Raw genomic sequence first — 13,170 nt, 5'->3', positions numbered from 1 at the left:
CTAGTTCAACGTGTCATAACAAACTTACATTTATGTTTTAATATATATATATTTTTTTTTTTTTGAGATATATACAAGAGTTGTTACATTCTTGTAGAGCCACTAGTACGCGTAGCGTTTCGGGCAGGTCCCTGGAATACGATCCCCTGCCGCGAAGAATCGTTGTTACAACCAAGTACACATTTTACTGTTGCGTTAAACAGAGGCAACAGTTAAGGATTTGCGCCCAGTAAATCCTCCCCGGCCAGGATACGAACCCATGACAAAGCGCTCGCGGAACGCCAGGCGAGTGTCTTACCACTACACCACGGACACTGTGATATTTTCTTACCCACTTTATCTTTAAACTATTCTCTGAACAATAATGCTCTATCCTACCTAACCTGATTTACCTGAGCTAACCTAACCTAATGTAACTTACTCAACCCAAACTCCCTCCCTGTCCAGCTCGTTGTTGCCGTGAGGGGGGCTTGCCGGAGTGTGATGCTCCTTAAGACAGTCCTCTGTCCTTTTGTAGCCTTGTGCTCCTGCTGCTGTTCTCTCTAATTCTGCTGGACACCTTTTGTTTCGTTTTTCTCCCCCCCCCACCCCCCACCCCCACTCTTCTCCTTTCTTGTTGTCATTTCCTGCTGACCTTGTGCCTGTTTTGATCATTCATTTGGCCTTCTTTTGTTTTGACGCCCGGGTGTTTGAGGAGGCATACTCTTGCACCCGTAGAACTGTAGTACCCAACGTCTCGAGCGAGGGGAACCTTTTATTGTCAATCCCCCTTTCGTCACTGAACCCGATCTCGACGGACTGACGGTTCTTAAGGTGGCGTTTGTGGGGCGTATACTCACAATGAACCCCTAGGGGGCCCCCCGGCATGATCGGCGATAGCTTCTTGTTGGGTGTCCTGCCTCTAATTGTGACTCCATGGTGGATGTGTGGGCACATTCGTGAATGAAAGTGCTTCTTCTCGTATTTATGTCTATGAATGTTCCTCTTGTACCCTCTCAGGCTCGTGGGGTGGGCGACCAAGCCCCCGGGTCGGACTGTATTGTAAGACCGGACTCTGTAGCCCCCGCTGCGTTGAGCCCCGACCTTGCTCCTTCTTTGACCCTCCTGACTACTCCCCTCAGCTCCCCTTCCCCCTCTGTGGTTGGGTCGAGCCACAAGCCCCCGGTGGAGACCATCTCATCCTCTGGCACGGCTAAGTCTCTAGTTGTGACTACTGCACCTTTTAACCCCTCTCTCTCTCCCTGGGGGTTCACAAAGTCATCCGCGCCACGGCCGCTCTCGCTCGATTCCTTTCCGTTCTGATGCCTAACAAGCCTTGTTTGGTCCCGCTTCGTGGGCCAAACACTTTGATCTCCTCCCTCTTGATTCCTCCTGACGATTTTTCCCTCCATAGGCATCTTGTTGATTCCGTATATGCCTCTGTTACCTTCAACCCCACTCGTCTCGGTACACGTGTCGTTGCTGCTGCTCCTCAGGATGCAGCCTCCCGCTTGGCTGCCTTATCCTGCCTTGGCGAGACCCCTTTTCGGGTCTCTAAGAATGCTCGGTTGAATGTCAGTGTTGGTACTATTCTCCTTCCGCCCCATGTTGCAACCGGTGTGCAGAATCTGCAGGACTGCCACGATGATATTCGGCATATCCTCGAAGCCCAGGGCCATTCTGTCCTCCAGGTAGACACGTTTACTCGTCCCCCTCGTGGTCGTCGCGGTCAGCCCCTTCGGGTTGTGAAGATTACCTTTGATGGTAGGACCCTTCCGCTCTCTGTCATTCTTGCTGGTGCCAGGTGCTCCGTCCAGGACGCCATTCCCGCTCCTCGGCTCTGTAATAGGTGCTGGAGGTTTGGGCATGGAGCCCTCTGCTGCTCTGGTACTGTCTCTCTCTCTGTCCTGTGTGTAGGGACAACGGTCACTCTAAGTCGGAGTGCACTTCTTCCCAGGCTCGCTGCCTCTATTGTGGTGAGGCCCACCCTGCCTTCTCCCGCACGTGTGTGCATTACAAGCTTGAGGCAGCCGTCCTCAGCTTGAAGCACCGGGAACGTTTGTCTTTTCCTGAGGCGAGGCGCCAAGTTCACCGTCTCCCGCCTTACTCTAGCGTCTTTTATGCTTGCGTGTTGCGCTCATCCTCTCCATGTCCTTCCCTCCTTCCTCTCTCACAACCGTTCCCGGGCCTTAGACCCAGACACGCCCACCGCCGCCACCTCTGTTCCTTTGCGTTCTGTCCTGAAAGGTCCCACTCATGGCTCTCTGGGGTTCCCCTTCTTTCTGCCCAGTCTGTCGTGTCTCCTGTGTCTTCTTCCTCGTCATCCTCTGATCCTCCTTTCTGTCCTTCTCCTCAGTCTATTGGCTCTCCACGCCGCCTGTCGGTGCGAGCTGTTGTCCATCACTCACCCAACGGCCATCGTGTCTGCTCTCGTTCTGCTTTTCCTGTTGAGACGCTAGAATCTGTTGCCCAGTACGTTGTTGCTGGGACACCTGTCTCTTTGTGTGAGAAGCGTAAGCCTGGCTCCTCTCCTTCCTCCTCCCCGGCAGGTAAGAAGGCTTCGCTTTCTTCCTCGCCCCCTACTTCTGACTCTCTTGCTCCTTCCCCTCCCGTTTCGGTGGTTGCGCCCCTTGTTCCTGTTATGGAGGTTTCTTTGGCCCTTGCTTCCCTCTCAGTTGCTGCCCGTGCTGAGGTGCTCTTCCCTCTTTCACTTCCTCCTCCTCTTGCTGCTGTCCTTGACTGCTCCTCTTGGTTGTCTCCTCCTCCTCCGGACCCCGCCCGTCCACCTTTGGTCTGTTCTGCCGCTTCCTTCCCTCCATCTTTGCTCAGTTTACCTATGCCCCCTAACCCTGACTTTGCTGACCCAGATCCCGACCCTGATCTTCTTTAACGTGCTATGTTACTCTTTCGCCTTTGTTTTTTCTTTGTTCTCTGTTGCTGTCCTGTCTCTTCCTGTCGATGTCTATTCTTCAATGGAACATTCGTGGTTATTACGCCAATTTCCATGAACTCCAACTTCTGCTTTCACGATTTTCGCCCCTTTGTGTCTGTCTCCATGAGCCGATGTTTGGTTCTCGTCCTGGTCGCTTTAATGTCTACTCCATTCTCCCTCCCCCCCCCCCAGCTGTTGCTGGGGCTCCTAACTCTTCTGCTCTCTTGATCCGCTCTGATGTTCCCTTTGTCCCCATACTTTTTCCTTCGCCTCAACATTGTTCTGCTGCTCGTATCTTTGTGAGGTAATGGTACACGGTTTGTTCCATTTATCTCCCCCTGTGTCCCACTTTCTCTTCCTGATCTTAACCCTTAAACTGCGCATGGCGTATATGTACACCATGAGTAACATGTCCCACCGTGCGGCATAGTGTATATATACGCCATAGGGTGCCGGGCACGAATCAAATGGCCCGCGACTACACGGGGTTCACATCAGCTTCCTCAGGGCTCTTGTAAACAGACGCCATGTTTAAAAAAAATTGTGGGCAATATTCTCCGGTGTGAGAGCCACAGTACTGTGGGAGCAACCAAGGCTGGCGCAAGCAGCATGAGCTAACAGCATTGCTGTTCAGCTTGTGACCACAGCATCGCCTAAAAATGTCAAAATAAATACGTTACTACTATTATTTAGCGATGACAGTATTACAGATGAACCCTGACTGTGATAAAAATGACCAGGATTGGGATAATAACAGGATTGTTGTGATAATTACTCCTGTGTGGGAGGAGTAATGCTGAGGGTGGGAGGGAGACAGCATCGTATACTGACTGTGGCCACTTATTGTCTGCATTCACCATACCAGCTCAGTGGTTCTCTATGGTGAACACAAATGTAGATACTTGTATATAATGTGTGTATTAGTGTAATAACAGCAAAAGGATTATGTTGGGAGGAGCCATATGGGTGACGGTGGTGGCGACGTCTGCATGACGTGTCTAGCTGTGTAGAGGGTGGCCACTATGCTCTTTGGGAACCCTAAAAGCTTAGGTGTACAGTTACGGTGCATACAACATGTAGATACTTATATATAATGTGTGTGTGTATATAGTGTAATAACACTGCAAACAGTATTGTTGGGGGAGACATGTTAGTGCGTGTGACCTTGAATGAGTGAGGGAGGCAGGCAGCCGCCAGCTGACTGTGAAGCGATGTCTCTTCGTGCCTGAACTAACTATATCAGCTTAGTTGTACAGTTGCGGTGAACAAAACATGTAGATACTTATATATTACGTCTGTATATAGTGAATAAAAATAAAAAACAGGATGGTGGGAGGAGAAAGTGGGCGAGGGATGCATTGTTGAGGGAGTGGCAGCGAGTGGCTGGCTGGTGTGTGGCGGTCACTCCTCGTTGCTTTTCGACTTATAATACCAACGTGGTGGTTCGTTGTGGGGAACAAAACATGCAGATACTTATATATAACCTGTGTATAGAGTGTAATAACAGCAAAACTATTTGTTTATTGCTTCATGAACATAATAATTGAATCACTAATATGAACGCCATACTTTTGAGTATAGCAATGATTCACACATTATATTATATAAATCTATCACACTACACATTATTGAATAATATTACTGCAAAAAACTAAGAAAAAGTCAGTCAGAGACAATGAAATAATTAGGCAATAATATTTTTGTGGCAACTCCCACCTTTCATCTCGGGTGACGCTGACTGCCTCTGACTACTGCTATGTCAACGCTCACATTTTGCCAGACTTCCTCGCCTATGCGGCCAAAATATGTCGCCTACAATTTTTCAATTTTTCTTTTTGGATTTCTGTGCCTATCTCTGCCTTCCCTATAACGACCCCTTCTCTATCTCAGAGCTCCAGTCTGACCTGGCCCTCTGCGGTTCTACGGCGGCAGGCTCTGATATCATTCATTATGAGATGCTTCGACATCTCCCTCAGTGCTCGTCTCAGTATTTACTGAGTCTGTTTATTCGGGTCTGGAAGTCGTCGTCAGTCCCTGAGGACTGGCTCGACGCTGTTGTCCTCCCTGTTTGGAAACTGGGGTCTCTCTGGTCTTCCCCAAAGGACTTCCGCCCTATCGCCCTCACGAGTTGTCTGCAAGCTTTTTGATCGTATGGTTAACGTTCGTCTGATGTGGTTCTTACAGCACTATCACCTCCTTTCCCCTTCTCAATTTGGCTTTCGCAAATGCCGCATGTCAACAGATGCCCTGGTGAACTTGGTGGTCTATATTCGTACTGCTTTTGCTGCGAAGACCTTCGTTGTTGCCGTTCTTTTTGACCTGGAAAAGGGTTACAACACTACCTGGCGGTATCATATTCTGTCCTAACTTCATTCTTTTGGCCTTCGTGGGAATCTTCCTCTCTTCCTCCAAAGTTTCCTCTCTCATCGTTCCTTTCCAGTGAGACTCGGTACCACTCTCTCTGCCTCTTTTCGGCAATATGAGGATGTACCCCAAGGATGTTCTGAGCACTACTCTTTTTTCTTGTTGCTCTCAATAGTCTTCTTTCCTCCCTTCCTTCTGGCGTCTTCTCCGCTCTCTGTGTAGACGATCTTACCCTTTGCTGTCGGGGTGATAATTCGCCTCTTCTTCAATGGTGTTTTCAACTTGCGATTGATGCCGTGTCGTCTTGGGCCACCGATAATGGCTTTAAGTTCTTTGCATCTAAGACTTGTGCTATGACTTGTACTCAGAAGCATGTCTTTCTTCATCCCTCTTTGTCTGTTTATGGACATCCCCTTGTGTACAGGGATTCCGCTAAGCTTCTGGGGTTAATCTTTGACACTCGTTTGTCTTGGTCGGCCCATATTTCTTTCCTCTGCGCTGAATACTCTAAGGCCCTTTCCCTCCTTAAGGTTTTGTCCCATACTTCTTGGGGGGGCGGATAGGCGTATGCTCCTCTCTCTACATTCCTCATTAGTACTGTCTAAACTCGATTATAGTTGCTCTGCTTACTCATCCGCTTCTCCTCCTACTCTTCGCCGTCTTGATGCTTTGCACCATGCTGGGCTGCCCCTCAGCTCTGGTGCCTTTCATTCAACTCCCGCCCTCAGCTTGTATGTTGACACTGGTCTCCTCTCTTTCCAGGACCGCCGTGATCACTACTGTCTTTGCTATCTGGCGCGGTCCTTGCAACATCCTTCCTCTCGCCTCTGCCGCGATTTGACTTTTACCCTCCTGCAGTTCCTGTTCCTCTTCACCACCTCCCTCTTTCTGTCCGGCTTTCTCGCTTACAGGTCTCTCTTTCCATTATTCTTTCTCATATTTCTCTTCATAATGTTCCTTCCTTGCCCCAGTGGAGGGTCCCCCTTCCGAAGTTTTGTACGTCCTTGACTCACATTACTAAAGCTTTTACCCCTCCTACGGTTCTCAAACGCCATTTTCATGAGCACTTTTCTTCACACTCCCACTCCATTTCCATCTTCACCGATGGGTCTAAGTCCGCGGACGGTGTTGGCTACTCTGTTGTTTTTCCTGACTGCACTTGTATGTGTTGCCTCCCTTCAGAGACTAGGATCTTCACAAGGGAGCTTTATGCTATTCTCCGTGCTCTCCGTCTCCTGCTTTCTCGTTGTCAATCCTCCTTTGTGATTATCGTTGTCTCTCGTAATGCCCTTATGGCTCTCGGGTCCTTTAATTTAAATTAATCCTGTCCATCCAGTTGTCGTCGAGATTCAACATTGACTGTTTCTTATCTATGGTAAATTTAAATCTGTGGAGTTTTGTTGGGTTCCCAGCCATGTTGGTGTTTCTTTAAATGAGCATGCGGATGCTGCTGCTAGAGAGGCTATCCGCTCTTGTCCCATTTCCCGTAAAGGTATTCTTTTTTCCAACTTTTATCAGGTTATTCATTCCTCCATCCTTGCCCGTTGGCAGGGTTGTTGGTCTTCTGTTGTTGGTAATAAACTGCGTACTCTTATGCGTTGTGTGTCCCCGTGGCCTTCCTCCTGCCACCGTAACCGGCGGTGGGAAACGGCTCTAGCGCGGTTGTGTTTTGGTCATACCCGCTTAACTCACGGTCACTTAATGGAGCGCGGCTCAGCTCCTTATTGTCCAAATTGCGTTGTCCCTCTTACCGTCGTGCATATCCTTGTTGAATGTCCTGACATCCGGGACGAGCGTGTGTCCTGCTTTCCGACCGCCCCTCGCGTTCACTTGTTCCTCAATAGAATTCTTGGTGAATCGGATACTTTTGATATCGTTCGCCTTATACGTTTCTGTTCTCGTATTGGCATCCTTGGTGATATTTAGCGCCCTCTGGTTATTCCCACATTTGATGGTGCTACTCAGCCTTCCCGGTTTGGTGCCTTCTTTTTGATAATTACTTACTCATCCCAACTTACCTAACCTTACCTACCTATCCCAACAAACCTAATCTCACTTACCCACAAAACACTTTTTCGTTTTCTAAACTTTTGATAAACGACATTTGATTCTTTTATTCACGTTTTAAATTACGTTTTATACGCGTGTTTTAAGAATTTGTAGAAACGAGTATATAATGTGATGATAATGTTTTAATAAAAGGCGTTTTAAATGTTATGACATAACATTTTAGAGCAAAGTTTTTAAAACGTTGATACTAATTATTATTTATTGGAATTATTAGGTATAATTATCCTTATTGCATGTAAAAAGATAGAGACATACTGGAAGAAAATGCAGAGACAGACAGAAAGGGAGAGGAGAGAAACAAAGGGAGAGAGACAGAAGGAGGTAGGAAATAAGCAAAGAGAGAGAGAAAGAGAGGAGAGAGAGAGAGAGAGAGAGAGAGAGAGAGAGAGAGAGAGAGAGAGAGAGAGATCCCTAACCTAGCCTAACCTCACCTCACCTACCTTATCCCTACGTGATGTAACTTAACCTAACTTTCACAATTTACCTGACATAACTTTATGTAACTTACCAAACCTAACTTAATGAAACTTCCCATTACCTAACCTACCTAACGCAACTTACTTAACCTCTCCTACCTGATGTAACTTACATATCCTAATCTACCTGACATAACTTGACTAATTTAGCCTGCCAAACTTACATAATATAACTTATTTAAAGTAGCATCTTATTCTTTCTGAAACATCAACTCTTCATTTAATATTTACCCAGACAACACTTTCATACTTAGTTACATTCATGTTACACTCTCAAACATATACAGAATTACATAAAATACCCATGACGCATTCACCTTTACATAAATTGCATAAATACTTAGACAAAATATGTATGCCTCAATCTCATCTACACATACAATTACATTCACAAACCAGCATAAACTTAAACAAATTTATTCATCGCTCACAAAACACATACACTCTTACACAAACATGCAAATACATATGCAGTTACATTTATAAACACGAATTTGCAATAACAAACTTACTAGACACGTATGCAAACCTTTACCTTTAAAAGCAAACTTGCACATACACCTGCTTATAAACAAACATGAACAAACTTTCCCAAATATGCACAATTACACTTGTAAACCTTTACAAAAACTTACACAAATACTCAGTTCATTAACTTACCACAAATTTCTATTATTTTTGTAAAGTGCTGTTAAAGCATTTTTCCCTTACATAACCCAGCCAAGCCTAGCCTATCCCAACACGAACATGACCCAGCCAACCCTAGCCTATTCCAACACGAACCTAACCCAGCCAACCCTAGCCTATCCCAACACGAACCTAACCCAGCCAACCCTAGCCTATCCCAACACGAACATAACCCAGCCAACCCTAGCCTATCCCAACACGAACCTAACCCAGCCAACCCTAGCCTATCCCAACACGAACCTAACCCAGCCAACCCTAGCCTATCCCAACACGAACCTAACCCAGCCAACCCTAGCCTATCCCAACACGAACATAACCCAGCCAACCCTAGCCTATCCCAACACGAACCTAACCCAGCCAACCCTAGCCTATCCCAACACGAACATGACCCAGCCAACCCTAACCTATCCCAACACGAACATAACCCAGCCAACCCTAGCCTATCCCAACACGAACCTAACCCAGCCAACCCTAGCCTATCCCAACACGAACATAACCCAGCCAACCCTAGCCTATCCCAACACGAACCTAACCCAGCCAACCCTAGCCTATCCCAACACGAACATAACCCAGCCAACCCTAGCCTATCCCAACACGAACCTAACCCAGCCAACCCTAACCTATCCTTAATCCCATATATATATTCCTTGTACACTAGACATCCAACATTTTAACACATGTTAACCTAACACATCTTTACCTAACCTTTCTATATTGCTAAATTTATATTTCCTCATACTTTTCAAATAATTTATAACAAAGTCATACTCATCTCGTCCTGTTGTAATAAAACTCAACACATGCTGTTGTTCTAAGACTCTACTCATTGCATAATATTGAGGCTGACAACATGAACCCTTTCTCAGGAAATGACTCGGAACTGTGTTACATCTCTGAGATGGTGATGAAGCATGTGACTCAGAGCGGGAACAACTTCAGCCTAGCCTGCACCGACCGCCCTCACCACAGCCTCGCCCGGACCGTCCATATTAACCGTGAGTCTTGTCTCTTGTATATACAGTCCAGCAAAAGTATTCCTTTTCCCATCAGTTTCTTGGAAAGTGCATAATGGCAACGTCGCTTTTGTTGTTGTCGTAGTATTGGGTTAGATTATAAATAGGCGTTTTGTAACGACGCGTCTCATTGGTCAAAACACCACACAACGGTTTATATAATTCACATTGCTACCGAAATGAAAATATTGTTGAACAGAGAATAAAATTTTATATAGTGTAGAATACTGGAAATGGGAGATGGCTCTACTATTGAGATTAAGAGTTAATTGACCTATTATGCAAACGATATAACGTATGATAATTATACGTGTTTTATTCTTTTATTTAAAAAGCAAATATGTACACAAATATATACATGTCCATAGGGCTGGTCTATGTGTCCATAGGGCTGGTCTACGTGTCCATAGGGCTGGTCTACGTGTCCATAGGGCTGGTCTACGTGTCCATAGGGCTGGTCTACGTGTCCATAAAGCTGGTCTACATGTCCATAGGGCTGGTCTACATGTCCATAGGGCTGGTCTACATGTCCATAGGGCTGGTCTACGTGTCCATAGGGCTGGTCTACATGTCCATAGGGCTGGTCTACATGTCCATAGGGCTGGTCTACATGTCCATAGGGCTGGTCTACATGTCCATAAAGCTGGTCTACATGTCCATAGGGCTGGTCTACATGTCCATAGGGCTGGTCTACATGTCCATAGGGCTGGTCTACGTGTCCATAGGGCTGGTCTACATGTCCATAGGGCTGGTCTACATGTCCATAGGGCTGGTCTACGTGTCCATAGGGCTGGTCTACATGTCCATAGGGCTGGTCTACATGTCCATAGGGCTGGTCTACATGTCCATAAAGCTGGTCTACATGTCCATAGGGCTGGTCTACATGTCCATAGGGCTGGTCTACATGTCCATAGGGCTGGTCTACGTGTCCATAGGGCTGGTCTACATGTCCATAGGGCTGGTCTACATGTCCATAGGGCTGGTCTACGTGTCCATAGGGCTGGTCTACATGTCCATAGGGCTGGTCTACATGTCCATAGGGCTGGTCTATGTGTCCATAGGGCTGGTCTACATGTCCATAGGGCTGGTCTACGTGTCCATAGGGCTGGTCTACATGTCCATAGGGCTGGTCTACATGTCCATAGGGCTGGTCTACATGTCCATAGGGCTGGTCTACGTGTCCATAGGGCTGGTCTACGTGTCCATAGGGCTGGTCTACATGTCCATAGGGCTGGTCTACATGTCCATAGGGCTGGTCTACATGTCCATAGGGCTGGTCTACGTGTCCATAGGGCTGGTCTACGTGTCCATAGGGCTGGTCTACGTGTCCATAGGGCTGGTCTACGTGTCCATAGGGCTGGTCTACGTGTCCATAGGGCTGGTCTACATGTCCATAGGGCTGGTCTACATGTCCATAGGGCTGGTCTACGTGTCCATAGGGCTGGTCTACGTGTCCATAGGGCTGGTCTACGTGTCCATAGGGCTGGTCTACGTGTCCATAGGGCTGGTCTACGTGTCCATAGGGCTGGTCTACATGTCCATAGGGCTGGTCTACATGTCCATAGGGCTGGTCTACGTGTCCATAGGGCTGGTCTACGTGTCCATAGGGCTGGTCTACGTGTCTATAGGGCTGGTCTACATGTCCATAGGGCTGGTCTACGTGTCCATAGGGCTGGTCTACGTGTCCATAGGGCTGCTCTACATGTCCATAGGGCTGGTCTACATGTCCATAGGGCTGGTCTACGTGTCCATAGGGCTGGTCTACATGTCCATAAAGCTGGTCTACATGTCCATAGGGCTGGTCTACATGTCCATAGGGCTGGTCTACATGTCCATAGGGCTGGTCTACATATCCATAGGGCTGGTCTACATGTCCATAAAGCTGGTCTACATGTCCATAGGGCTGGTCTACATGTCCATAGGGCTGGTCTACGTGTCTATAGGGCTGGTCTACGTGTCCATAGGGCGGGTCTACGTGTCTATAGGGCTGGTCTACATGTCCATAGGGCTGGTCTACGTGTCCATAGGGCGGGTCTACGTGTCTATAGGGCTGGTCTACGACACATGTTTATGGTTGAGTTGTGACTGGCTGGAGATGCAACAGACTTGCCTACTATGAGATAAGGGCAGTGGAATGTATTCAGGTAATTTTGAATACAATACATACAGTGACATGAAGTTGGCGGCTTATCGAAGCCATTATTTGTCCTGGTGATTTTTCCAAGCTGGATCTTTCAATTCGGCCGTGTTTTGTCTTTTTGGGTAGCGTGATTGATTCTCGCACTGGGCTAAAATATAATTAATTAAATAATTAAATAATTATTTAATATAAGCAAACGTTAATTGTGCTTAATAAAAGTAAAAGCATAATCTATTTAATGAGTAAAAGTAAAATCTGCTTAATATCAAAGTAAAATGATGAGTAAAATATAGGACGTAAAAAAAAGTAACATTATAAGTGAAATAACTGAACTAAATGATAATGTAAAACCTGTTATTCTGTACCCTGTAAAATAAAATAAAACTTGTAAAATGAATAACAGTAATTAGGCTTCGCTGGGAACTAGCCCAATATTATAAAAGTCTCAGATCGCATCTATATTTAAGTCTTGTTGACGTTAGAGATCTAGACAGCTTTGTATTTCTAGAAATAATTGGTATTTTCAGATATCCAAAATATTTATATTTATATTTTATATATAATGTGACGGTGTTCCACCCCTATATCTTTCCTGTCCCAGCTTCAAGAATCATATCTCTGCAACCTGAATGTTCTCTGATGTTCAAGGACCATTTTGATATATATGAAGGTATGGAACGTTATCGTGTTGGCAGTGAATTTGCCGTTTTAGTTCGGTTATACAAGTGGCTTACGCCCTTCTGAGTTACAAGATGGCGCTGAGGCACTCAGCTTCCCGCCAAAGGAGCATGACGCCTGCCGGCTGTTGATTGGCCAGGTAGGGTCACGTGACATCATGGACCAATGGGGTGGAGCGACGTCACGAGGCAGAGGGTTCTGGGCGGCAGGCGTCCCTGCGAGCGCAGTACGTCACGGCCCGTCATAGAGAGCGGCCGCACTCAAGTGTGCTCCCGATTTAGAGGTTAGGAAGACCCCAACCAGTGGACCCAAGCAGCCGCATTGATACTGCAGGTCGTGGGACGTCATCTGACTGCTGTAGAGTACATGGAAGGGGTTTGGCTGGTGTTAGAGCGCCAAGAGCTCTTTTACTGATAGTCTGTGGCGGAGACGTACTTTAGGCTGCGACATCTGGGACGCCTAGCGGGCCACGTTCAAACGAATCAGGTGAGCTGCTGTGCCCGGGGTCAAGCCCATTGGCAAACCAAGAAAGGGACACTGAACCAGACTGTAAGTTGTCTACCGTTCCGATGTGGGAGGAAGAAGACGACGTGCTCAGGGACCTGTCTCCAGTACCTCAAAAGGAGGAGGAGGACCTGGCTGCAGAGTGTGGGTACGGCGAGGACGCGCATCTATGAGCCGACTGAGGACCTTGTGTGTGGAACCTGATCAACGGAGGACCGAACGCCAGGACCGAGGACCTCGACGACCCTCGCCAGAGGATAGGTCGGCTTCGTAGCAGAAAGAATTAAGGTAGATAAATTTCCCTCCCATTACCCCTTGATCTAGGTG

The 13,170-nt window shown here is 47.1% G+C and overlaps 1 protein-coding gene across 1 annotated transcript in view; it reads left to right on the top strand.

Moving 5' to 3' along the window:
- LOC123762807 (uncharacterized) overlaps positions 1–13,170 on the top strand; it is a 214,287-nt gene that overhangs the window by 104,636 nt on the left and 96,481 nt on the right. The window contains exon 13 of the mRNA XM_069332019.1: positions 9,375–9,503. Coding sequence (XP_069188120.1) covers positions 9,375–9,503 — 129 coding nt within the window. The remainder of the gene's footprint in view (positions 1–9,374; positions 9,504–13,170) is intronic.

Source organism: Procambarus clarkii, chromosome 27, assembly GCF_040958095.1.
Source record: "Procambarus clarkii isolate CNS0578487 chromosome 27, FALCON_Pclarkii_2.0, whole genome shotgun sequence".
NCBI lineage: Eukaryota > Metazoa > Arthropoda > Malacostraca > Decapoda > Cambaridae > Procambarus > Procambarus clarkii.
Note: the sequence above shows the minus strand (reverse complement) of the source record. Positions and strands in the feature narration are given on the sequence as shown.